At 42.9% G+C, this 25,531-nt stretch overlaps 3 protein-coding genes across 13 annotated transcripts in view; 1 reads left to right on the top strand and 2 right to left on the bottom strand.

The window, feature by feature from the left end:
- Positions 1–2,963: 2,963 nt before the first annotated feature.
- NDUFA8 (NADH:ubiquinone oxidoreductase subunit A8) lies at positions 2,964–5,209 on the bottom strand. Its single transcript, XM_063353403.1, has 4 exons — positions 5,081–5,209; positions 4,815–4,978; positions 3,670–3,835; positions 2,964–3,211 (listed from the first exon to the last, which is right to left on the bottom strand). Exons 1-4 carry the CDS (start codon positions 5,129–5,131, stop codon positions 3,074–3,076), a joined length of 519 nt encoding a protein of 172 aa, XP_063209473.1. The 5' UTR covers positions 5,132–5,209; the 3' UTR covers positions 2,964–3,073.
- A 61-nt stretch (positions 5,210–5,270) lies between these two features.
- On the top strand, positions 5,271–20,994 carry MORN5 (MORN repeat containing 5). Of its 6 annotated transcripts, XR_010073416.1 has the most exons (7): positions 5,272–5,579; positions 5,885–5,996; positions 6,918–7,049; positions 15,832–15,973; positions 16,205–16,381; positions 18,866–18,981; positions 20,892–20,906. XR_010073416.1 is itself a non-coding variant. In XM_063353219.1 (6 exons), the coding sequence occupies exons 1-5, from the start codon at positions 5,304–5,306 to the stop codon at positions 18,943–18,945; spliced, it is 519 nt and encodes a 172-aa protein (XP_063209289.1). In that variant the 5' UTR covers positions 5,271–5,303; the 3' UTR covers positions 18,946–18,981; positions 20,892–20,994. The 6 variants fall into 6 exon arrangements, 4 of the variants coding, with proteins under 4 accessions (XP_063209289.1, XP_063209287.1, XP_063209288.1 ...); XM_063353219.1 differs by lacking the exons at positions 15,832–15,973; positions 16,205–16,381 and having other exon boundaries at positions 5,271–5,350; positions 5,432–5,579; positions 20,892–20,994; XR_010073415.1 differs by having other exon boundaries at positions 15,832–16,381.
- LHX6 (LIM homeobox 6) overlaps positions 18,993–25,531 on the bottom strand; it is a 19,147-nt gene continuing 12,608 nt past the window's right edge. For 4 of the 6 annotated variants that reach the window (XM_063353214.1, XM_063353215.1, XM_063353216.1 and 1 more), the window contains 2 exons: positions 25,166–25,269; positions 18,993–23,394 (listed from right to left, as the gene is read on the bottom strand). In XM_063353214.1, coding sequence (XP_063209284.1) covers positions 23,374–23,394; positions 25,166–25,269 — 125 coding nt within the window. In that variant the 3' untranslated portion in view covers positions 18,993–23,373. The remainder of the gene's footprint in view (positions 23,395–25,165; positions 25,270–25,531) is intronic. The other 2 variants (XR_010073414.1, XM_063353213.1) reach the window with 2 other exon arrangements.

Raw genomic sequence — 25,531 nt, 5'->3', positions numbered from 1 at the left:
TTGCAATTGAAGGCAGAGGAAGAGGAGTACCAGAATGGTTTTTGCCCCAGTGAGTCTCACCTTACAAATGCGTGAAAGGCTAGTTCCACCTAAACTGACTCTTGGGAGTCTCTTTTTTTTTTTTATCAGGGATGGTAATATGGATAATGTGACAGGCAACAGAACTATGAAACTGGCAAGAGAGCCAAATAAAGCTAATTACTTGCCACCACTTGCTCAGATTGGGAGATTAAAAGCAGTGGGAGTTGCTGTTGGACTCCTGGCCTTTTCGGTTAACAGTGCACCTCCTCCAGCCCTTTGCCTTGGAGTTAAGCAGAACCATTTGATGTACCCAGGTCAAACTGCCAGGTGCCTTGGAGGGGGACTGTGTCTGCAGAAAGATGCTGTTGTGCTCACACCACACAACTCTGCTGCACCAGAAGCGCACACTCCTACCTTACTGAGATCAGAGATTACACTAGGATTTTACTCTTCCCATCTATAATCTGAGAGAACAGAGCAGGTTCTGCCTGATCTAGCCCATGCTGTGGCAAGCTACCATGACCCTGGCTTAAAATTTTGTTAATTTAACACATGTGATTAGAAGCTCTGGCAGAGCTAAGAGCCTACAACATAACAAAGAACACTTCTCACATCGCCAGCAAAATATCTGTGTTGAATCTGTACGCGTCTGCTCTCCATCTGCCAAAAAAATGTCAAGATACATTCCTCAAAAATACTTTTATGGTCTTTACTCGATCTTGACATTCACTTGTTCTAAAGTTTCCGAGAAAACATTACAGCTCCAAAGGGGGCATCTATGTTTGAGTAAAACCACACAACGATTTTGAACAGAAATAGCTACATACGGGCACCGTCCAAAGCACCAAGAAACAGACCTGTGGCAACACTTTTTCACAGAGATTCAGCCAAGAGATAAAAACAAGAAGCAATTATCTCAGAGAGGTTAATGAAAGAAGTGCTCACAATACATCTGAATTCTACTTGACTTTATCACTTCATTGTCCTCCTCTTCTGTTCTCTTTTGTACATTCACCTGCCCACTCCTCCTTGAAACTGAAGTGGGAATCCATGCGAGCAGACAGTTAATTCTCACTTTAAAATGTGGTCAATGCATCATTACTGGATCAACTATGTCTGACCCAAGAGGTAGTAGACTCGGCTGTCACGAAATAGATGAACAATCTTAAACCTTTGAGGCTGTAGTATAAACCTTTTTTTTTTTTTTTTGCTTACAGTACCAGCTAACTTAAGGGTGGGGATCGTAAAAGGCTGTTTAAAAAAAATTGTCCCCCTATTTATGCATGTCATTCTTTTCAGAAGCAATTTAATGGGAAAAATACTCTTTAATTATGATTAGGGGCTGACTACTGGAATGCCCATGCCTGTTTATTCAAAAGCAGATGTTCAGCAGTGCAATGTTTCATACATTATGCTGACAATAGTAAATTATTAGCAAAACATAGTAAGTAACATCTAAAAAGTCCTTCTGCGAGGTTGCCTAACTATTGGAGTGGGTCAGCAACAAAAGATCAGATGTGACACGTGTTAACATCCCAGAACAATTTATCCTCTACTTGGCCAAACCTCATTTCACTCACTCAGCTGAATGTAATTAGATCTCAAGCTTGTCCTAATTTCAGTCTCTGCAGAAAGGGGGTTATCTTTCCTCAATAATATGTGGCTGCTCTGAAATGCTGGCAGTGATCTGGAAGGAGAAACTGCAGAGGTGCACACCACTTCACAGATTTAGACAAGGAGCTGCTAAGACAGTGTGATACATACACTAAAATGCAAACATGTATGCCATAGCACCTGCTTTGAGTTCCAGCCAACACACCCAAGCAGAAAGTAGCAAGAACCCATGAGCCACAGTGCATGAGCTATTTTTAGCTAAACGTTATACAATTTTCCCTCTAGCTCCATGGATCAGAAACATATGCTACAGCTACAGACCCACTACAGTTTAATCCTACCCCAAACAAGAAGATGGTAAACCTTCAGATCCTAATAACGGCCAGGCTGCTCAAGGAGTAAAGTACTATTCAAGTCCTTGCTATGCTTCAGGCTACACCATCTGGCCCGGAGCAAGCTCAACTGCACGTGGCTTCATGAAAACAAGTTCATTTCGTTTTGTCTGACCTTTGTAATAAGGTTTTTGCTATTGGGTAGAAGTGGAGGAAATATTAGATCTGCTTCCTATGAAATATGTGACTTTTAGATATCGTAGAAAAGATAAGTTAAAGCTTATTTACTCACCTATCAAAAAGACTAATCACAGTGAAACAATGGGAAGGATCTGCCCCAAACCCCTCCAGTCAGAGACAGAAGGCAAGCCACCTTCCCGCATTGCTCTATGGGACAGGAAGATCCTTTAGGAGATAATTTTTCCTTAAAGGTGTTGCAAAGTTAGTGTAAATTTTCTGATGAAGTAGCTTGTGTTTCCTCAGTAAAAATAAAAAAATCAAGAAAAAGGAAGCCACTGACATAGCTGCATGAGGAATGAATAGCTGGTAGAGTAGAACACAGACGTTTATGTCAGAAACAGTACTGACCTCATACCTAGCAAAAGCAACACATTCAGACTAAAATCCTTGCTTCGAGACAGATTTTAGGTTCAATCTATACAGAGGAGTCCCTTGGAAAAAAATGCACAATTATCAGTTGCAAGACTAAGGGAAGACATTAACAACTTGTTTGTTCCTAAAGTTTCCTTGACGCAAGTGACAGTGCTCTCAATAAGTAAAGTCGCACACCAGTTTTTGATTGTTTGAAGCAGTAGTCAAAGACTCCAGCTACATTTACACACATCTCAGTCAAGCCTGGTAGCCACTGTCAAGCAACTGACATTACTAGTGTTAATATGGTCCTAAGGGCTATATGACTGCAGAGTAAAACAGGGAAATACATTTTTTCAGTTGCTGTGATGTGCGAGTATGTTTAAAGAAGTCTACTAAGCCATGTAATCGTTTGGGGTTCTTTAATCATTAAAGTTATACCCAATGCATACTGGACAATTTACATTTGCAAGCAATACATCTTTGCACTTTAGTTACAGCACAGTCTGCCCACTTTACCAGGACCAGAAAAAGAGCCTACTGCCAAACGGAGAAGGCTTCAGCTCTCCTTCAATGGGTGGATTTGGCTCTGGTCTAGGTCTAGAGTGATAGGCATTCTCAGGCATTGGACGGTCTGTCTTCACTTTTGTGACCTGGAAAGAAAAAAAGAAGTGATATGACTTCTCACAGCATTTAATAGAAAAGCTAGATTGAGTCAGAACTCAAAGGAAGAACTACCACGAAGTACCAAGCGACACACTGTTGATCTGATGAGAGCTCCTATCTCCACAGTACTTCTAAAAAAAGGGAGGAGAGGGGCATTTCACTCATAACTACAGAGTGGTTCTACATGTGTGTGAGCTTCATCCCTAAAGGAAAGGTCTCTGCACTAGAAAGAGCAAAAACATAAGAGTAAGTGGCGCTGTTTAAGTGCAAATCTTCTTGGAAAGCAGCTCTGGAGAACACTGACAGAATCCTGACTTCTAGTAAAGTCCACAAGCTTCCAGTGCTGAGTTCACAAATCGCATTCTGTTTGGGAGAAAAGTCTGAGACCGGTCTGGACTTAAATGTCCATAAGAAGGGAGATCTGATCACGAAGGTATGAAGTTACCTTAGAGAGCTGTCCCAGATCAGGTCTCACCCAACCCAATTTCTCCAGCACACAGTTATCAAATACTGCCTGCTGCTTTCGGCATCGACGGAGCTCCTGCAAGTTGGTATAGTCAATGCATGTCCAGTACTCAGTAAATGGCTCCGCACAGTGCGTCTTAATTTTCCTGTAAGAAAGAGATGACAGGAAGAAAACTGTTAGCAAGTGTTGTAAATTTAATGTTTTTCTCTCTCAGTCATCCAAACCTCAACTTGTGATAAAGTGTTTCTGTAGTTTTAAGTTCTCAAGAACATTTAAAGTCTTCAGAGAAATCAATATTTGAAGCACCATTATACAGAACTTCATACCAATACCAGTAAAATTTGTACCACTGTATCTACAAGTATGGATAGCCATAACTTAACTAGTATGTGGAAGGTACTCTTGCTCGGTAGATGTACACAACTCCTCTATATGGGATCCCTGCTTTGCCAAGTAACTTAGTGTACTTTATACAATGCTTCCAAATTAGTTTGGTGTCTCAAACTCATGAAGACATGCTTAGGACAGAGGTTTCCCATTACTAGCTGCTGTACTCGAAGCGGACATGCTTTGAGATAATTAAACTAGGCCTTTTCCTAGCAACTTCAGAACATGACACTGGCACATGCCTTGATCTACATTTTTTGGTCACAAGAGCTAAATTGTGTGTCTACTTGAGCACAAAACAGAGGAGAGACAATGCAAAGCAGAGGTCCATTTCTTGTATTTCATAACACAGATGCAAGATGCAGAAGCAGCAAGCCATCCACCACACCCCCGCATTCTGTTGCTAACCCGACAAACACCTGAGCCGCCTGCTCTGAAGCAGAGGCCATGGAGCTTCATATGAAAGGGTAAATTAAAGTATAAATAGATAAAAGAAAACAACAAAGGACACAGCCTCTATTCTCAAGAGCTAAAGTTTAAGAAGCAACAATAAAGACTCCGAAGGCCATATGGTAGCAGAATTTTAAATTAAGCCCATTGGCTGACACCGCTGGAACAGCAAAGCTCGGAAGGACGCGCTACAGCAGGAGACCCCCCGAAACACCTTCACCTTCACGGCAGAGGAGGCCTCGGGCGGGCAGCCGCGGGGGGAGCCTGGCTGGGGGGGTCCCGCTCACCTGAAGAAGTCGAGGGCGCACTGGTTGACCTGGCGGCCCTCCCGCAGGCACTTGCGCGGGTCCTTCTCCTCCCAACGGCACAGCATGAACTCCTTGTTGGGCCGGTCGCACTGCGCGCCGTAGTGGTGGGCCGCGGCCTTCAGCACGGCCGAGCTGACCGTCACCTACAGCGGGGCAGAGCGGCGATGGGGGCGGCCCGCCTCGGCGCCGGCCCGCCGCGCTGCCCCGGCGGGGGAAGGGCCCGGCGGCGGCGGTCGCTCACTCACCTCCTGCACGTCGAGCTCCTCCAGGGAGGGCACCTGCAGGGAGCCGGGCATGGCGGCGGCGCCGCTCTCCTTGAGCTCCCCTCAGCGCCCGCCGCCACCGCGCATGCGCTGCCGGCGAGGGGCGGGGAGCGCGTCTGCGCGGCGGCCGCGGGAGGCGGGGCCTTCTGCCGGCCCCCCGCCGTAGCGTTGCCATGGAGACGCGGCCGCGCCGGGCCCGGCCGCCATGGAGGCGACGGGCAGCCGTTACCGCGGGGACATCGTGAGGGGCAGGTGGGCCCGGAGGGGCACGGGGCTGCCCGCTCCTCCTCCCGCCCTCCCTCCTTCCCTCCCCAACCGCCCTGTCTCTTCCAGGATGGAGGGACAGGGCTCCTACGCGCTACCGACAGGCACCGAGTACCGGGGAGCGCTGAGGGACGGGATGTTCGACGGCGAAGGAGAGCTGCTGTTCCCCAACGGCGGCACATACCGGGCGGTCTGGCACCGCGGGGTGCCCACGCAGGTATCCCGGGTGAGGGGGGCCTCACCCCGAGGGACATCCCCGGAAGCCACGCTGCCGGGAAAGTTTTGGGGTGAAATATGCGAATTTCTGAGCCCAGCCAATTTTTTGCCCCCCTCAGCGTGTGAGGAGGGGGCTGCTAATGGCCGGTCCCACAGATGCGGCTCCCAACGCTACCTGAGCCCCAGCTGACCCCTGCGCTGGCTCTGCTCAGCTAACGCGCGGTTTTGGCAGCGGGAACGCTGGCCTTGCTCGTACTCCATCCATCCATCATGTTTATTAACTCTGTGCTTGAACATGTTTTGCAGGGGAAATACACTTTTGCAGATGGTCTCGAATACAAAGATAAAAAATGGCATTACTGTGACGGCTACGACAGAAGATTTTATACAGAAATCTGTTCTGGTCTTAAACCAGCAGGTACTGAACTGCGTTTGCGATCCTAAGAGTCTGGAAGGAATTAAACTAGCAACTTTACTTAAGAAAGATTAATTCGGCTACATGAGTAACATGGAGCAGAAACGCTCTGGCTAATTTCAGGACCCAACCATACGACGCTGCCAGAAGAATGCTGACACCACCTTCCACCAGCACAGTGCGGGATGGGCCATTACGGGGTCTCTTCTGGAGTGAGGATCCGCAGGATGGGGCTCTGTTATCTGCAGCTTGTGATATCCCTGTTAACCCTTTTATACATCTCGCCTTCACTGCATTAGCAGCGTGCTTTTAATGTAGGAAAGTTGAGCAAAAGCAATTCATTTACATCCAGAACATCCAATAAAGTTTGAACGCATCTGTTCCACGTAGCTTTTTAGTAGATACCGAAATAAACATTTGTGTCCAGACTATATTAATGCTAAAGAGTTTTATAATATTATTATTTGTCTGTAGTCAAAAGGTGGAAAGATTTATAAGGAACAAGTGAGTAAAATCTGTAATGTAATAAATAAAATATTCTTCTTTCTACATAGAATATTTTAGCAATGACATGTAGTTGTTCTGTGAGGCCAGCAAGATGCTCCTGGCCCCATTTTTGGAGTTTGGGGTCATATTTATAATGTTAGCTTAGTGGGCTGAATCACAGGACTGTGAATGAGGAAATCAAAGTGATATTTCTTTATCACACACTTTCTGTGTATGGATTTTTCTGTTTTCATTTTTCTCCATCTGCAAAATTGGCAAAATGTTTTATAAAAATTATTGTAAGGTAACTGCATTGTTTTTATAGCAAATGCCATGGAGATGTAATATTTGTTAGTTACCATGATCAAAGACACAAATGCAAAAAAAAAAAAAAAAAGGCAAAATAAAGCAAACCCTTTGTGTGGTTTTTTTCTTCAGGCATTTCTCAGCTTACAAATCTGGATCCTCCCAGAAAAATCCCAGTAGGATGTTACGACTGTGGCGATGGATTCTATAATCCTGAGACCAGAGTTATTGTTGACTACAAACTCAGGTTTCTGAGAAACGCAGGTATGATTAATTACTTCTGCAAGGTAAACTAAAATGAGTTTATTTGTCATATCTTCTCGGATGTGTGATTAAAGCTAAAATATAAAAAAAATCCATTATTTGGTTTTCTTACCACTGAGCTAAAATATTTTTTACTTATTTATTTTTATCAGTGATTTATGTATCCCCAGAGTTGTATAAATCATATTTTGCAAAATCACAATGAAGTATTCCCAAGCAGATATGATTATTTTATTACCATTTGGTATGTTAATCTCAGGAAAATCTTCAGTCTCTTACATTATGATCTCAAGCAAGGGAGTGGTGGTAAGGTGTACATCACTGATCCTGAAAGCTAAACAACTCTGTTGTGAACCAGCAAAGTGCTTAAGCACGTGCTTATTTCTACATGTTAGAATCGTCCATTTTATTGAAATGAGTCTGAGTGCTGTGTTTAAATGCCTTGCTGAACAGGAAACTTTCTTGTCCCCTTGTAGAGCTGTGTTTTCAGTAGAGCGTAGCAAATATTGGGTCTTGTGGATGAGTCCCCAAATTAATAAACCTTGGGGAAAATTAGTTCTCATCAAAGCCAAAAGAGAAACTTTTCAAATTAAAAACACACAAGAGATCCCCTAACAGTTGATACTGGCATAACACAAAAAATGTAATCAGACCTGAAACAAATGCTTTGTGTTCTGATTCTTTAACCTTTGTAGTGCAGAATTTTTTAAAATGAAAATGTTTTCTGAAAGCAACCACCCACCCAACCCACCTTTTTTTTTTTTTCTTTTCCCCCACATGTCCAAATTGCAAGACCTGGTGTTTCTAAAAGACAGAACATTTAATTTTCAGTGTGCCACAGTTTAACAGTTTTGTTGCTTGGAAACTCCATTTTTCAGCAAATTTACTATTTGTTGAAAAAAATTCTGCTCAGCTCTACTTTCAAGAGCTTTTATGAGTATGCGCTGTGATATTGGAGGAGGGAAATGAAGGGGGGGTTAAATGAATTGGAGATACCATCTGCTATAAAATATACCCTATGATACATGGCCTGTTTTATAAACGTTGAATAAAAACTGATCTAGATTATTACAAATGGCATTGATCCAAAATACTGGAATGCAGTGGGCCTACTGATGAGGAAGATAAGCAACATGCTTTCCAAAAACACAGGAACCTACACAGATTAGTACAGGAGGGAACGCCTTGGAATTCAATTTATTGTTTTTTAATCTGTTCTTTGAACTCATTGTCCTTTATGACATTTATCTCAAACCCTACAAATTATATCAATCAATATTCGCTAACCAGACCGGCGCAGCGTGCAGTCTGACGGCGTGGTTGGAGATGTGCTTTGTGTGGCCGTTCCATTGAGAGCCCAGTACACAAAGTTAAACTTGTTGATGTGAGTGTGAAGAAGGAATGTGTCATGTAGGCCAGACCCTTCCTCTCAAGAACATGAAGACAATTGAAAAACCCGGCACTTGTACAACATCAGAGGAACTCTTACCGCCCCAGGAGAGATGATTCAGGGCACAAGGCCACTGCAGTAAAGAAAAAAAAATTAAAAAAAACCCAGCTGTAAGCAGAAGAAACTGAGGAAGAGGCTGGGATGACAGGGAACAGATCCAGAATTACTCCATTATAGGTTGGGCAGGAAAGAGCAGGAAAACCTCTAGGCTTCCAGCCAAGTCTTGAAAGCATCAAAAGCAGATGGTAGGAAGCATTCAGGAAGTTCTTACAACAGCTTGACAGGTTTACCAAAATGACACTATCTTCCTCAGGTCTGGCAGCAGGCTTTCAGAATACTCCAGTTCTCACCTTTCACCCTGGCCCTATTATGAAGCAATTTCTGATTGTTTCTCGGCTGTTTGTGAAAAGAGGGCAAGGAAACATGCAGCCTTGGCACCGACTTGCTGGCCCAACTGGCAGCATCCAGGTACCATTCCAAAAGAGAAGAAAATAGTCACTATTTGAAACTACTGAGCTTGCTTCCACCACTTCTTTGTCAAGATGAGTGTATGTAGAGTGCCATAGCGACTCCTGTTAAATTTGGCAAGCCTTGCATTTCACTAGCGTGGAGGTCTGATACTCATTTACTAAAAGAGCTCTTACTGCTAAAGCAGTGCAAAGGCCCATCATGAAAACATAATCAGGCCCAGGGAATGAAATGACAGCAACAGTTTTGTTACACATTTTTATCTAGCAAAGTTTTCCAACTTCTCATTACAATCTTGCAGTTATTACTCCGTCCCTAAACCTCTGTTACCTCGGGGATGCTCAAATTTCTCGTGATTCTCCATGTGTTCTTCAATCTTTTCTTTTTTCCAGTATTGCGAAGTACACAAAATTGGACACATAAATAAGAATGGGAATGCTTATTTGTAAGAAAATCCGTTGTTTATTTTGAATAGATACTGGGACTAGACTCCTGTTTCACTAGGAGTATTACTATTTTTTTTTTTTCTTCCCAGAAATAGGACTCCTGGCACCTTTGTAACAGAGTTTGGTCAATAGAACGATGGGAAGATTTCCCAGTTTTTCAGTGAAAAGTAGAAAATATATGATGTTATGTTTAATGCAGAGAAGGGAGGTACAAGAAGAGCAGTGACATTCAGGTTTTAGGACCCCTGAATATTGGAGAAGCCCGCAGCTTTCAAAGAGAAAATACTGTCAAAAATAGAATTTTTTTCTACTGAGATGGAAAAGATTATAGGAAATTGCTTGGGTCACCTCTCTTTTGATGAAAGGCAAAGATACTTCTGATGAAAATTGCTCTGTTTCTACTGTGGTTCTCCCGAGGATGGGTTAAATAATATAAAACATGCTCTTGCTCTTTGTAATATGAGAATAGTTGTGCTACTGCTTTCATATTCTGTCTTCAGGTTTAATTAGTATGTGTATGTTGTATAGGGCGGCTTGCTATACTGCAGTCAGTATCACCTGAAATATGTGCATCTCTTCATATAACATCAAGAGCAGGGAGAAATAAAGCCTGCCTTCACACTAAAAGCTCAGTCAGATAACTGAATTAACGTGTACGTTATTAAGAGCAGGATTAGGCCTGGAAAACCAGGACAAGTGTCTTATTAAGAGGAGAGGTTTTGGTGTTGCTGCAATCCCAAACCAGCCAGCAATCAGCTTAGGATTTCTACAAGCCTGAAAGTCATGTAAAAAGCAGCAGGAAAAATCCTGCTGCTTCAGGAATCATTATGAGCTGAAAAGGTCAAGATTTAAGAACATTATTTTTTTATAGTTTAGAAAAGTCTGGGTTTAGAACGTCTGAGGTTCCTTGGTTGTGAGGCTGACCCAACTCCACAGGCAAGGGTGCGAAGCCATTTTAATTCTAAGCCTCAGTAATCACAGACTTACAGTTTCCTCGCATTGTTACTTTGTGATGAAGGTTCTCATGCTTGGTCTGAAAGAATTTAGAAGCAAAATTTTTTGGAAAGTCGGCAGCGATGTATTCATCCATTTCAGGTTTATCCAAGTACGCAAATCCGTGAGATAAATCTGCTACACTTAGACTTTTTTGTCTTACGACTCAGGTCTGACTTGCACCAAGTGCTTTTTGGGAAACGTAGACTTTGACTTGTCTGAAAAATGTAGTTGAGAAACAGAGCCATAACCACTCAATAATTACGCAGGGTAATATTTCTGTACCTACCCTCATGTACCCCAAATACATGCAGATGTTTGCGTGCTTTTTCTCACAAACTACTGGAGAATTGGGTGTGGGATGAGGACCTGGCAATTTTTCAGGCCTGGAGTATTTCTGGAAAAAAGACAGCAAGTTTAACTTAAAGTCGACTGTGGTGCAGGAAAAAAAGATTGACTGCACTTGGGGATCATGCACGGAGCTTTATTCCCCGTTCTTCTTTGAAATTGCCCATTCTGATGATGGAGGGAGTGGATGAACAGTCTGATTCCAGGCTAGTCCCTAGTCATTGCCTAAGAATGTAAGAGTTGTTTTGGCAGATGCCCTTTGCAATGGAGAGGAAAGCCCCAGCAATACACATACGGAGGGAATATAGTATTTTTGTTCGAATGAATTTAGCTTCCCATAGATTTAAATGTCTACTTATAACGCAGGACCATTTAATCTTTTGTACATTTGTTTCTTTTTTATTTGACTTAAGATACTGAATTTAGATGAGGTTTAGTTCCTACATATTGAAACTCTTAAAAGCTCTTCAAATAATTGTTCTTTGGATACTTGTTAAGCTAAAGAAATCAGTTTTGATCGGCAGTAAAAGTTCATGCTATTTTAAGTGCAATGCTATAGCTATTTTCTGTTGTATATTTAATCATTTTGAATTATATGTCATGTAAAAGATTTTAGCTCTGGGGCATTTGCCAGATGGCTGATTCTGCATTTCACACAACAAAAGAAATAATGTTTGTGTAAAGCTCTTAAAAATAGTTGGTAATCAGTATATTCTACAACGAATAGGATCCAGACCTGTTTGGAAAAAAAACCCCAGCTTTTGCAGAAATTAATTTAGAGGATTTGGTCTCTACCTCTGGGCTCTGAACAAAACAAATTGTGTCTATTGTTTGCTGATTTTTTAACATTTAACAAGTTAACTGAATTGTAAATTTTACTCATTTTTATGTGAAATGCCATTTATTGCAATCCATTGATCTTTTTCTCTTTACTTTGGCTGACAAACTTATTTCTGAAAGCAGGGTTTTGTAAAACAGAGCCAATACTACTCTCCCTTTACACAAGTAGAGCGTACGAATGTGAGTAGCCCTTTGCTTTTCTTGCAGCAGCTGAAGTGCTTGTCCTTTCCACTGCTAACTCCTCTTTATGGCCTCTTTGATTCATATTCCTCCAAAATACCATTGCAAAACATACTTTCTCTCTCTGCCATGGCACTCAGCTTGTTTTCTTTGCCCGCAAGGCTCTACACAAGTCCCTACAAATTCACCTTTTGGTCTTGTATCCTCCATCTCCTATATACATTTTCCCTTGTGTCTAGTCCCAGGACATAGTTTTTTTGCCCACATTCATACAATTCCAGTTTTCTGGTACTTGCTTTTCAGACTCACTGCTTCTATGATGGTCAGAAGATTTGGAAATTATTACATTAAGAGGAAGGTTAGAAATGGTATTATAGCTCTTTCAGCTGGATCTCCAAGCGTCACTCATCTCTCTCTTCCTATATTTTAGTTAGATAGCTTTTGTCCTGCTGTGAGAGCCTTGGACCTAAATAATCTCCAACGCTTAACAAATAAATTAGTTGAGGAGCCAGATCTTAGAAAGAGGAGAGGCAGAACGTTAGCAAGTATCAAACTGGGGACTGCTGAGTGGGCGAGGCAAATGAATGAGTATTGAAGTGAAGATGGCAGAAGGAAATTGAATCTAATTAATTTGAAGAGAAGACCCCAGACTCCTATGAGACATAGCTTCGTGTCTATTCTCACTCTACCCTAAACACTTTTTAAAAATTTGGGACCAATTCTCCTACCAATCATATGCTCTTTTCATATCTTTTTATATAGGAATGTGTTAAGGTCAAGCACATTTGGAATGCCATTGCAAAACACATACTTACTATGTCTTTCTCAGTGTCAGAGTCTGCTCAGGTGACAGAGATATTGGACACGACTTCTCCATGTAACCGAGAACATGTTTTTAGATTAAATTTGGCTTACATGTTTTAATATAAAATACCCTCCATTCAGTAAAATAGATCGTGAACGCATATGATTTATATTCAATACTATAACCAACAATAATCATAATAATATATGCATCATGGTGTAGGTTACTACAGTAATTTCAGTAGCTATAGCTTTTGCAGATACATTGTTCCTTGTGGTTTCCTGGTCTTAAAATACTTATCGTTTTGAAAACTGTGAAAGTTTCAGTTCCAAATAGCGGCATGCCAAGAATAACAACTTTGTTTGCGTGCTAGCCATCCCATTGTGAATCCATTAGATAGGTTATACACAAGTCTTATAGGCACTTACATTCAACTATACGGTTCACGTGAAAACAAGTTTTACAAGAGATGGAAAGTTCATTTGGGGGCCATTTTGGAATTACAGTAATTAAAAGTAAATGGAAGGGTGAGAATTTGTGGGTGGAAGCAAAGGTTAATTGAAAACATATTTTCCATTTTCTTGCCAGCCTTGATGTTGGTGGGGTCAGGTGCAGTAAGGAAAGTGGTGCTAGGGACCCAGAGGGGGTAGTGGAAATGAAAGGGGTGTGCCAGGCAGAATCCATGGCTGAGATGCTATCACATGTGATTGTAATTGTGTAGTGGAAGAACATGATAAACTGCACTGCGGGTGATGGGAGGAGTCAGGCATGCGAAAGAATTAAATGATATTGTTGTTTACAATGGTCTGTGTGTGATTGGCCCTCTGCAAACAGAGAGGAAACTCAGCTCTTGTTCAAGAATTGTCTGTTGTAAACACACTCTCTTACAAACCATAGTCATGGAAAGCTGCTCTTACCACATGGCTGTGTCCTCAGGGTACGCTGGAGCTGGGAGCCTCTCATTGCCCTCATGGAGGGACATACCAGGGCACTGTCTACTGCTCTCCTTGCTCACTTGGCCTTTAACAGAAGCCAGAGTGAACAAAGGGACGATGCACACTCACATCTGGTCCCAACTCACCCTTGGGCAGAGGAGGGAGCCAAGGATCTGAATTTTTGAGTGCATGAGGCCTCCAGTGTAGACAGAGCCTTTAACACACCAGAAACACATACAGCTACCAAGACCTAACATAGAGGCAGACAAGGTTTTTAAGGTGACCAATGTAGTTTTTTCCTTGTGTCAGCCACTAAGTATTCTAATTTCAATGCAGTACATCTTCCTGTGCACCTCTGGGTGGTTTGCTGGGAAGGCATTAGTTAAGAGGGCACGTCCGGAAGCCTACACGACAATACTGCGGGTCGCTGGCAGTCTCCTCTCTGCATCATGGCAGACACCTAAGCATGCAGAGTCCTGAGAAGTCTCTCACAGTGAGGTTTCCATAAGCAACATGGAAACACGATAGCTAGAAGCAAATAATTCTAAACTTTGCAATATGCATTTAATATAGGAAGATTAAATGCACCTAAATTACAGTGTATTTTCAAGTCGTCCCTTGGAAGCACCCCGAAGCAAGCCCACCCTGAATTTTCAGCTGTTTCTAATCCCAGTTGAGAGATAAATCTGCAGTGTGTAGTTGGGGAAGTCTCTTCTGCCACTACTTTTAGACTGAACATTCAAAATTAGACAAGTGGTTTCATTTTGCAGAGATGTTGAGCCAAAATCCACTGATTTAAGTGGGCTGCAATTTGAGCTCACCGTGGAATACACCTAACAGCATTTTTGACAGACACCTGTTTGGACTTCGCTGGCATTTGGAGCTTCCCCTAAAGCCACCCAAAACAAGAAACTTGCAAAGCAGTATTTGTTAAGAAGAACTAGTTTTGAAACGGGCTACTTACAGGAACACAGTACGACTAACAGATTTAGTTGGGTCTTATTGCCTAAAAAGGCTCTATCCAAACTGACCTGTTGACTGTGTAGACAGCATCCAACAAGAGAGCAGTAGGACTTGTGCCCCTGGTTAATCATCTACTGTGGGCAGATGCTGTTTCTGGGGACCAGTCATGCAGGTGGCTACCAGGGTTGGCTCCGTATGCCTCTGCCTGCTTAATGAAAACAGCCTGAATTAATTACAAAAATTGTAATTACAATTACAGCTATCCCAGTTTGGGCTGGCTGAGGATCTAGCCCACAATATTAAAAATATGTTTTGTGGGTGCTAGAAAACTGATCTTATTTTTGATTGAGAGACAAGAAAATAATTCAAAGGAATCAGTCGATACTTACATTTATTCTATCAGCTCATCCATTAAGATCTCTTGCTAGCTCTCTCTGCTTCAAGATTTCAGGGATACATCATGATAACAATCATTATATTTCACTAACTTCAGAAGAAATAACTTTTTAACATTTACTAACTGAACAGAGATAAACCAGATTGCAATAAAATTTTCAGACACAGCTTTTTCCCTTTACCTTCAAATATCAACATGGTTAGTCCTGTTTCAGCAAAGTCTGTCCATGAATGTATATTCTACTGAGGAAAATCTAAAAAAATGGATAAACTTTTAAAGACAAATATGCTGACACAAAATTCAGCACACAACGTGAAGAACCCCATACTACCTAATTGTGCACAGGGTGATAATTTACCACTGATTAAAGAGTTTGTATTTTTTTCGAATCTTTTTTAAAGGGAAAATTACTTCTGAAGGTGAAGATGTGCTTAGACAATCATATTAACATATTCAAACAATTGCAATTTGCAAAATAGTAATTACAACTCACTATCTGGTAGCATTAATCAAACTTCAAGGTTTAATTCCATTTTAAATATTGATGAAATGTGATTCTCCAATCTAACCCTGGTGTTGCAGGGTTATGGAAGCAGCCAGTGACAGAAAAAGAGGAACGTGTAGTTAACAAGCAGCTGCCACAAAGAAGGATCGGCATCTGTGATTTAAATTGTTAGCTGCACAGTCAGGTAGAGTGTAAAAAGGGTAGTCAAGAGGCTGTTAAGTCCATTGCTGCCAATTACTAACAATCAGGGAGGAGCTTTAAGACTTGTTCAGTACAATAAACCCAGTTTGTCTTGTTTCAGGGGTTACTACTGAAGAGGTTGCAGCTGCACTGATTCAAATAGCCCTAAAACTACAGTAATTATCAACCAGTCTTCTTTAGTGTAGCAAAAGTATGTTTTACCATAGCTTAACTCTTTACATTCTAATATTTCCCTGCCTCTTCCCACATAGCTAGCCCTGGAGCCATTCTTATCTCTGGGTTTGTGGTTCTTCTCGCTATGCTGGATCAATTCTTTCGTTTCCCCTTACCCAGACCAAGGACCAGTAGCACGGTATGCCTGGGTTGGATGGCAGTTCCAGGGATTTGCTTCAGGTTATTTTTTTTTAATACTGAGTCATTACATCTATTTTTCCTTTTCATATACAAAGTTGAAATCCATATAACTCATTCAGTTTTTACATCTGATTAAGCTATATGCAAGTTAAGCAGTGCTTATGAACATGTGTTTAATTTGCATGGGATCAGATCACTGCATGAATTGAGGCATTTTGGGACCGGGGAGGCTAAAATCCTTAGAGCAACCTGCCCTGTGTGCTTTCCCAGGAGACCATGAAAACCCAGAGGGCAGAAGGAAACAGTCCAAGCAAACCAAGGACGTGTTGGAAACCTGAAAGCCAAGTTAGCATCTGCCTTGCTTAGTGCTTATAGCCTTGCTGCTCAGCGAAGTGAGCACTGTACATTTCTCACTAGGAAGACAGATCGATTATTTCTCGTACTCAGGTGAGCCATGTATATCTGTACCCAAATACAAGCTAGATAGTGGTGACGTACAGCGTGTGTAACTTTTGTTTATTCCTTCGCTGTGGCAGAAATAAACAAAGTTTCATTTTCTTGCAATTATAACAGGCTCAGATAAACTATTTTTTCTAGTTAAGGCAATTCCAGCTAAAATCACAGAGCTACCAAGGCTGGACAATTCTGTTCTAGCCGAGACTCACGTGATCACGTTGTTACCGTGCTGGAACACCTAGTGCATAGAACAAAAGCCAGCACATTGATTATGGCTTTGATGTTGTTTTTAAGGAAGCTTAAGGACCACATTTGCATTCCTGCTGCAGCCCTCAGTGGAATCTCTGCCTCTGTAAGAATTGCGTGGTCTTTAAGCACAATTCAGTGCTTATCTTTTTAATTTCCCTTTTAGCCTGTTTTTCAGCGTTTATTTTCTCCTAGTTTATACCTGAATAAGAAATGTGCTATTAACAGGGTATTTTGTAATGGACCTATTGATTCATATGCATAGGGAATAAAAAAGAGATCATGTCAGGGAAACACAGAAAGAGCCGAACTTAGCTTTTCTATCCAAACGGTAACATTTTTCAGTCATTAAAGCAAGCCCACAGGCTGAGCTGTTGGAACAATGGCAGTACAAGTGTGTTCTCCGACCCATTCACGGTCACTGGGGTGCTGCTCAAAGATGGGCACTCACCACCAAAACGGAGCTTTTGCAAGCCAGCACCCTCGCGTGGGGAATGAGAAGAGGGTCAGTAGGCACAAGCCAGCACTTTGTCTGGAAATCAGTGACTGTATGCAAAGAGCAAACTGGAGAACAGGCTCTTAGGGAGAACCTCCCGTGATTCACCGCCCTTTCTGACTACCGGTTGTTGTCAAGGGTGGCAGACAAGTGCTGCTGTTCAGACAAGGGACAAATGCCTTGGCACACGCTTTGCTTAAGCCTTTTGCCAGGATGGCAACAGAGCCGCGTGTGAGCAGCACCTTAGGAGAAGCGAAGGCGTGCACTCAACTCACTTGGCCAGGAATTAAATAAATAAAAAAAAAACAAAAAAGAAAAAAAGGAAAGACAAAGCTGACTTGATTCAAAACCACTGCAATCAATAAGACAATAAGATTAACCCCCAAGCTTGAAGACTTGTGCATCAGACCTAATTTGTCACATACCCTTCTGTGAACTTTCACTTCTTAGATCAGCACAACTTCATCCCCAGGACTTTCCTACCTTTTGCATTTCAAATGCTAATGTGTCGCTTTAACTTAAAGAGTACAACTGTATAGCCAAAATATCACCATGAAAATTTGACTCCTTACAAGCAACATGCTTCTTTCTTGACCTATTTTGACCTACCTAAGCAGGCGCTCAGCTGAGCAGGGCAGCAGTGTGTGAGTGAGATTACACGCTGTGCCAAGTGATGGTCACAGCCCCTCAGCTCCATCCTTCTGACAATCATCTGTTCTTTCAGGTTATAAGGGCTGCTACAAACCCCTTAAAATTTAGATGGAGGCAGGTTAGACACACACATCACAAGCAGCTAATATGAATATGGTAAAGCAGTGGTAAACACAAGAAGCAGCTCTAATACATTTCATTTATACAAAAATAAATACAGGTATTGTTTTAAGTAATACTTTGATTTTTTTCGAGGCTTTTTGAAGTTTGTTTTTCCTGTTCTGCTACACAGATCTCTTTTCCCCTACACAAACACAAAAGAAAAGGCTGCAGAACACTCTTCGGATACAAGGCTATGTAAAACCCTGGAATTAAGAAGCCACAACTTAACATTTGCCAGCTTATTTTTTTGTAATCATACACAAAATTTCTATTCAAACATTGCTGGACAGTTGTTTTTCCCTACTTTGTCTTTGATTTTTTTTTTCCTTCAACACTGTCATTATGCTCTGAGAATAAATATGACAGACGTGAATACTAACAAGGGACACAGAGGATGGTCTAAAATATGTCTAAAACAGCCACCGTATCAGCTTATCAATACCTGTCATAACATACATTTCACAAACAGCACTGAAAGAAAAGCTGGAAGACAAGAACCCAGGCTTTGACTATAGATTTTTCTTCATATTCACTTTTCCTAAACTGACAAGCAATGCAAACACAGAATTTTTAAAATGTATATCTTCATCTCTGATAGTTTCGACATATCTCCTGCACAACTCCAGCCAGAAAGTCAAACCCCACAATATATATGTGTAAATCTCATCGTTCCACCTAAGCTAATTTTATCAAACAATAATCAGAGTCATTGCCATAGATCCAGTACCTCCTGCCTTGACAAATTCCAACACAACAGCACACAATACTTTAAAGAAACAAAAAAATGTGTTCTAAGAGATGCCAATGGCTAAAGATGGATTCATTTCTCAAAGGAAAAATCGCTTGTTTGAGCTGGACCCTAGTGATGCAAAGAGCAGATCTGACATTGATATTTGGCATTCTCTTTATCTCCCTTTTAGATGACGATGAGCATGAATGGATCATTCGGACCTGCCGGAAAGCCTGGGATGAAACAACTGAACATAAACCGAAACCGTGAAAGCAGCTTTTGTTAGACGTTAATATTCCAAAGCAGGTAATCTGTTTCACAATAAATCTAATTTGTCCTTGTGGATTTCTCTCGCCCTTCCCCTCTACAGGAATATAATCTTGTCGTCATCTTTGTCAGCACAAACAAAAATGGAAATAATCATTTAATCAGTCATGCTGAGAAAAAGCCATGGAAAAAAAGCAGACTGTACTCACAATAATATTCCTGAGAGGTGTGTAGTGTAGTGTATATACACGTTATTAAGCCTGAAAACAATTTGTTAAAAAGAGTGCCTCAGATTCAGTGTTGAAGTCATTCAAATCCATCTTAATCAACATTATTTTCCCAGATTTTAGTTAGCTGTCCTGGTGAATTCCTTTCCTCTCTTTTTGCTCAGTACTTTGATATTGATTGATCATTGTAATAATGTACACCAGAGGTATTCTTTAATGACTGGTTTGCTAACTAGGAAATTATATCCATTTACTACGAACGTTTGTTGAACTCTCCTGAAGCCAGAGTTTAACAAAATAATAAAAGAGGAAAACTGGGTGGGTTGCTGCTTGATTAGTAAGCCAGAAAGTATTTAAAAATAAAATAAAATGGAATTACATCATTTTCTGGATGTAAGTGCCAGCACTTCTACTTGCATTAACTTTATTTATTACACAAATAAGACATTTACAAAGCACAACATTAAAAGTATGTAACAAAACAGACATTGGTTTTACAAAAAAGTGCTTACAATTTAGTTTTACTTTTTTTAAAATAAATATTAGTCTTGACCGTCCACTCATTCAGAGAATTTTTTTTTTTTTAACCATTGTAGCCAAGACATGCAGAATTGCAACATGCTACAACAAAATGATTGGTGGATGAAATAAAACTGATGTGTCTCTAGTTGGCACCCTACAGATATATCACTGGTAGTGCAGGACTGGTTCCCACTCCCCCGTCCCAACGAGTAAGTTGTGTAAGCACCTTTAGCTCGGGCACTGGGGTTAACCAGCGTGAGCCCAAAAAAAAAACCAAGAATTGGTAATAAATCTGTAAACCATTCCACTTTCAGACCCTAGCCGTATTTAGTTATCTTATTAAACGTGAGTGAAAAGCCTTTCACTGGCTATCATCTTCATTGGATTTTTGTCTGCAAAAGGTTTTGTAAATAGCAACTGGAAAAGTTTAGTACGTGGAGGCTGCATTGCTGCACCAGAACCCATTTGGCAATTACTGAATAAACTAAGAAAGTGAGAATTATTTTAATTTTATTTTTTTTTTAATCTACAGACAGGAGATGAATGCAAATGACCTGAGATAAGGTTTGGTTCAGTGGCAACAGTCAGTGTGAAATATGTTGTGAAACAATGTATTGAATAAATTAGAGGATTTCTTACATTCTTGGTACAGTTGAATATTTTCCATACACATAATTAGCTCTAAAACTGCACAAGCTGAATTGCTTCCAGTTTTTGCAAACAATTTGGGCTTAATATAAACAGAGCCTGATTTCTGAATTAGCAAAGCTGCTCCTGGCTACTTATGGGGGACGGTGCCCTGGAGCACAGCCTGTGCGGGGCCCTTCGCCCCACGGGTCGTGGCGAGTCCACTCCCTCTGGAGAGAAGCACCTACGCTCCTCGCCCCCTGCTTTGCACTCCTGTCCCGTCAGTGGTATCAGTTACAAAAACATTGATATACAGTACATTTCACAAGTGGGGTCTTTTTGTGATCAGTAACTAAGGTGATACTTAGCAGATACATATTTTATATTTTCCCCCTTTCATTGCACCGCTGAGACAGAAGAGAAATGCACCAAACCATTTTCTCCCTCAACAAAACAGCTGTGGAAATCTCAAGTACTGGGGGATGTCAGGTCAAGTTACAGCCCAAAGTCTCTCCTTCAGTCTTAAATGAAATAGCTACCCACTCGTTTATGGCACTAATTCCACAACTAAAGGGTCATCAGGACGCACGAGCAAAAAACGGAGAAGAAAGTTGTGCCCCGGTGACCCTGCCGACCGCCACCAGCATCTCAGGGTTATTGCGTGTGGACACAACAATCCACCTCAACCTTGTGACTACAAACGCTCCACCGACAGCCAACAAAGGGAATGCCCGTCCTGTGCTCATTGCTACAGACAAGGAGAAAAGCAACTGCAATGGGTGCAACCTGTGACCGTCCCCTCCCCGAGGGGACACTTCTGCAGCGGTGGTTCCAGTCAGGTCAGGCGTGCATGAGTGCCTTGTGACTGGTTACACACTGGAAACGGTTATTCGCACGTCGAAGGTGACAGTACTTTGCGGACTTAATTTCCTCTCTCCTTTCAAATGTTATTTTAAATTGGGGATGGAGCTGCTAGCTGCTGGCTGCAATTAGACAGAATACTGGCCTAACTGTCCAAGATATTACCATCACCCTCTTTCTCTCTCTGTACTTTTTAAAATATATATACACACACAGTTGTGCGTGTGTGCATATATATGTATGTGTGTATATACATATATATGTGTGTATATATATATATATGCTTGTTCTAACAAATACCAATGCATGCTTGTACTCAGTTACTTCTCAACCCAAGAGACCTTGGTGGCCACCTCAGCAGCCATCTGCGCCTCCTTGCGCCATTCCTCATGCCATGCCTACCGGTTGGCTGGAGCCGCGTGTCCAGCCGTCGGTGACACACAGCACTCGGGGGCACAGTCAGGAGAAGGCTCACCGCGTGTACAATACGGGCTGGCCAAACCAGCGGGACGGCTGCCCACCCAGCCGACGCTGGAGATTGATCCAGGATCTCCCAGAAAGAAAAACACATGGATCTACAGCCCGAATTAAAAACAAGTTATGTAACGCATGGATTCCTGTCTTCTGCTCCCCGGGCACAGTTCGGTCACATTACACACTAACTGTGGCTCATAGTAGGCTTTCACATTCTTGGAAACGCGGCCTCACAGACACTTAGCAGCAAGACAGGCCCGTGTGCTCGCGCGGAGAGAGGTTTTGTTACAGACCTGCTCTTGGCTCGGTGGAAACTGAGAAGGGCTGGCAAAGGTTACTTGTTTACTTTTTGTTATTACCGTCAATGAAGAATCATTTCGGAGTTTTTTTCCTGATCTGGGGCCAGACTGCTGAGCACTTCCTTTGCTGTTGCAATGAGCCCCGCGGTGCCGGCCCCGCCAGCATCAGTCCTCCCGGGCTGTGCCTTCGGCCGTACTCCAGCGAGGGAGAACAACAGGAGGGCAGAGGGAACCAGAGAGACGCTGCCAGATAAAGGAACACGCCATCACGCTGCTGTCCGCTCAGCTAGCGACTGTTCCTGCTCGTCTTAACTGCGGTTCTCCTCTTTTTAACTGGCCTCTGATTTCTACCCGACTGTTTCCACTAACTGAACTTGGGTCCGCAGCAGGGCAGAACATTTCTACACCTTTATGATCGGTTTCCATTGAGCATTTCCCAGTCCCAGAGTATGGAGTGTCTAAGACTTTTGTGTAGATACATTCTGAAATCACTCATTTGTGATCCAATATGACTCCAAGGAAACAAAGTAGCGTGTTAATAAAGAACAAGAATAAAAAATTAAAAAAAAAAAAAGATTTGGTAGATGGCTGTGAGAGGAGAGAGATACTCAGTGCTCTAAGAACAAGTCAGCAATCAAAAACTTCAGGGTGCTAAACCTGGCTCTGCCACCAACCCCCACGGTTCCTCTCAGTTTAGGACATCTCGGTTTCCCCTCCTATAAAATGGGGGGAAAAACACTAAGATTTACTTACCTTAGAGTAAATCAAAGGACATGTGATTCTAAAGCACTTTGAGGAAGAAAAACTGCCTATTTCCAGCTGGCATCGTGTTTTCCACTTAGTGGAGTCTCAGCTACCCGTGAGTTTGGCCCAGGAAGGTCTGTGTATACATCGAGTTGCTGAGCCAAAAAAGCCCATTTCAGATTTCATACATGCAAGTGGAGACAAGGAGGGATGTCCAGGAACCGACAGTGCTTCACTGGTGCAAAAAGAGAATCAGGCCAAACCACGTAAATTCCTCCTTCCTTTATATTCAGAGGTGATCATTGACACCCCTGAGACTCAGCATGTTCTGGTTTGTTCATATTCCCGTGGGTTTGGGAGCAAGATTTGCAAGCACAGTAGAGTCACTAATTTTGACTGTGGCTGGCATTGCCTTGGAGAGACTCACGGTCGTTCTACAAGTCCACAAGAAACAAGTGAAAAATGCAACTCTGCACTCAACACACACATACACAGAGTGTCGCTGGAGAAATAATAGTGGATGTTAGGTGCTGGTCAATGGAAATAACTGAGAGTGCTGGATCTGAGTTTCTCCTGCATGACTGATAACAGTTGCCTTGGGCCGGACGCCGTGTTTCAGCGGCTGAGGGGCAGTGGTGCTGGTAGCGCCATGGGCAGATGAGGAAGAGTTCGCGCAGTCAGTACTGAAAGAGGATGACCTAGTGGGAAAAACGGGAACCAAGCATTAGCTGCTTTCAGAGACAGGCAGCCCTCGCAATGAAACGTGCGTTCAGGGCCAGCAGAACAGACACGTGCCCCGCTGCCGCAGCGGGCGCCCAGGCAGACGATTCCCATGGAGGAACCCTCTCTGGGACCTCTGTCTGCCCGGGAGCCGCCAGCCCTGCCCACGGAACAGAGCCGGCCGGGGAAGGCACAGGCGGAGGTAACGGGGCTGTGGCAGCACACAGCCTGAGAGGGGGATGCACCTCTGGGCACACCTTTAGCTGTGCAACTACATCACACTGGGCAACACACTGGAACCAGTATTGATTTGCTCTGCGATAGAGCAGCTGCCAAGAAAACAAAGACCATCGCCAACAGCCCTTACTCTGTCCACCTCACTTGCTAACCAGTGAGGCTTCCCTCAAACCGCTCTGCAAATGCAGCGTCTGTCCTTGCCATCAGCCAGGGAAACAGCCGCTGAGCTGGTCCCAGCTCGGTTCTCCCCCGGCTGCTGTGCTGGGTACCCCGGGAGGAGTGGGGCTGTGTGGCCCATGTGCGGAGGGAAACAGAGACTCAGCCTTTACACGTGTTTTCCCAGGATCTCAGCTATCACTGCTTTTAAAAAACTTTGGATGTGGAAAGAGGCCGATTCAGGTTTCAGGAATTCAACATGCAAGTGATAGTTCGGAAAAGGAGCTGGTTGGGGGGCAGCTCCGTGTCCTGAAAACCCAGTTCTGCAACAGCTGCGAGCAAGAAATTACATTTAAATCACAGGAACTACTTGCTGCAGTGAAGTTTCTCTGAACGACAGCACCAGGACTGTCTAATATTTTCCGAAAACCCTCCAGCTTGCTGTGCGATACCATGACAAAATGATGGCTTTTAGACTGAAAAAGTAACTTTGCTGTGCCTCTCCCTGTGCTTATTGAAACAGACCTCAATAAGCTACTGCTGCTGCACAGAATTGAGAGAGATTTGAAAAGAGAGATGCTGAGAACTTCTAACAGTAAAGACAAAAGCTAAAACCAATAAGAGTTGCCAAAGTCTCAGTGTTTCCTCAAAACAAAACCATTTAAACTGAGCTCCTGAATAAAGTCTTATGAGCCTAAGCATGTTGCACAAGTCTTGCCCCCAGATAAGCTGTGCATTCGAACAGACCGGTATTTTAAGTGCTGAACAGAAAAATATCAATATGCAATATTATTTCCTGGCCAGACATTGTGAAATAACAGTCATACTTCAGATATTGTAACAGCCAGTCAGTATTTTTTTAAGCAATACTGGAATCCCCAAGAAATGAATCTTTCTTAATAACTCATGGAAAACTGGAAAGTTAGCACATGCTGAAGGTCCCCCCTGCTCCGTTGCTAACAGCCAGTCACTGTTTGCACGGACAATGCGTGCAGGCAGCTGAGGAACGGAGCAGGAGGACAGAGCTCATCGCACATGGGAAGGGGAAACACCAGAGAGAGGAGTTCAGGCAGGAGGATGTCAAAAGCCTTCAGGGAATGCAGGCACAGCATCCCGGCACATCACAACAACGAGGGGTATTTAGTGAAGAACAAAGTGATGCCATTTTGACCAACAGTTGGTACATCCACCCGGGGCCACCAAAATTAAGAAAAGACACATGAGCGGGAGGCAGCTGCCAGAGATCATGGAGAAGCAGTGATGCTGACAAGAGACAGCAGTGGCAATGATGTTACACAAAAATCTTTTCTACAGTTGTGGTTTGGCCTCGAAGCCTAAAATAGGGTCTACAATTACCTTCTCACCCCTATTAGATAGTGGTCCTTCCATGTCTGCTTTGAGGTGCACTGGTGGAGCAGTGTAGGGAAGTCTACAGTGCACTTGTCCACACTGTACCTGACCTGTGGATGAGAAGAGGCTTCAGCCTCTGTTACTACAAACAACACACGCCCTGCAACCAGCACGGTCAGGCTTCCACCGGGGAGCAGCTTGGGACGCGCGTGGAAGAAGAGGTGCCCGGTGGACGAGGCAGAGGCATAGCAGGAGCCACATTTTACCACGGCCTGCGTGGGCAAGGGAAGGGAGAAGCTTCACAAGAGTCACGGAGCCAAAACCTCCATCCAGGCATGACCAAAGCTGCCCGCCACTCGCAAATGATTCACC

Source organism: Chroicocephalus ridibundus, chromosome 15, assembly GCF_963924245.1.
Source record: "Chroicocephalus ridibundus chromosome 15, bChrRid1.1, whole genome shotgun sequence".
NCBI classification, from domain to species: domain Eukaryota; kingdom Metazoa; phylum Chordata; class Aves; order Charadriiformes; family Laridae; genus Chroicocephalus; species Chroicocephalus ridibundus.
The sequence above is the reverse complement of the archived record's forward strand: the minus strand, read 5'-3'. Positions and strand labels throughout refer to the sequence as shown.

What these genes read in the sequence shown, in the direction of transcription:
- MORN5 (XM_063353217.1), top strand. Translation starts at nt 5,304, where the DNA reads ATGGAGGCGACGGGCAGCCGTTACCGCGGGGACATCGTGAGGGGCAGG. An exon ending in ACCGCGGGGTGCCCACGCAG is followed by an intron (nt 5,580 to 5,884) that starts GTATCCCGGGTG and finishes CATGTTTTGCAG; the next exon opens with GGGAAATACACTTTTGCAGA. An exon ending in TTCTGGTCTTAAACCAGCAG is followed by an intron (nt 5,997 to 6,917) that starts GTACTGAACTGC and finishes TTTTTTCTTCAG; the next exon opens with GCATTTCTCAGCTTACAAAT.
- NDUFA8 (XM_063353403.1), bottom strand. Translation starts at nt 5,131, where the DNA reads ATGCCCGGCTCCCTGCAGGTGCCCTCCCTGGAGGAGCTCGACGTGCAG. An exon ending in AGGAGCTCGACGTGCAGGAG is followed by an intron (nt 4,979 to 5,080) that starts GTGAGTGAGCGA and finishes GCCCCGCTGTAG; the next exon opens with GTGACGGTCAGCTCGGCCGT. An exon ending in ATCTGGGACAGCTCTCTAAG is followed by an intron (nt 3,212 to 3,669) that starts GTAACTTCATAC and finishes TTTTCTTTCCAG; the next exon opens with GTCACAAAAGTGAAGACAGA.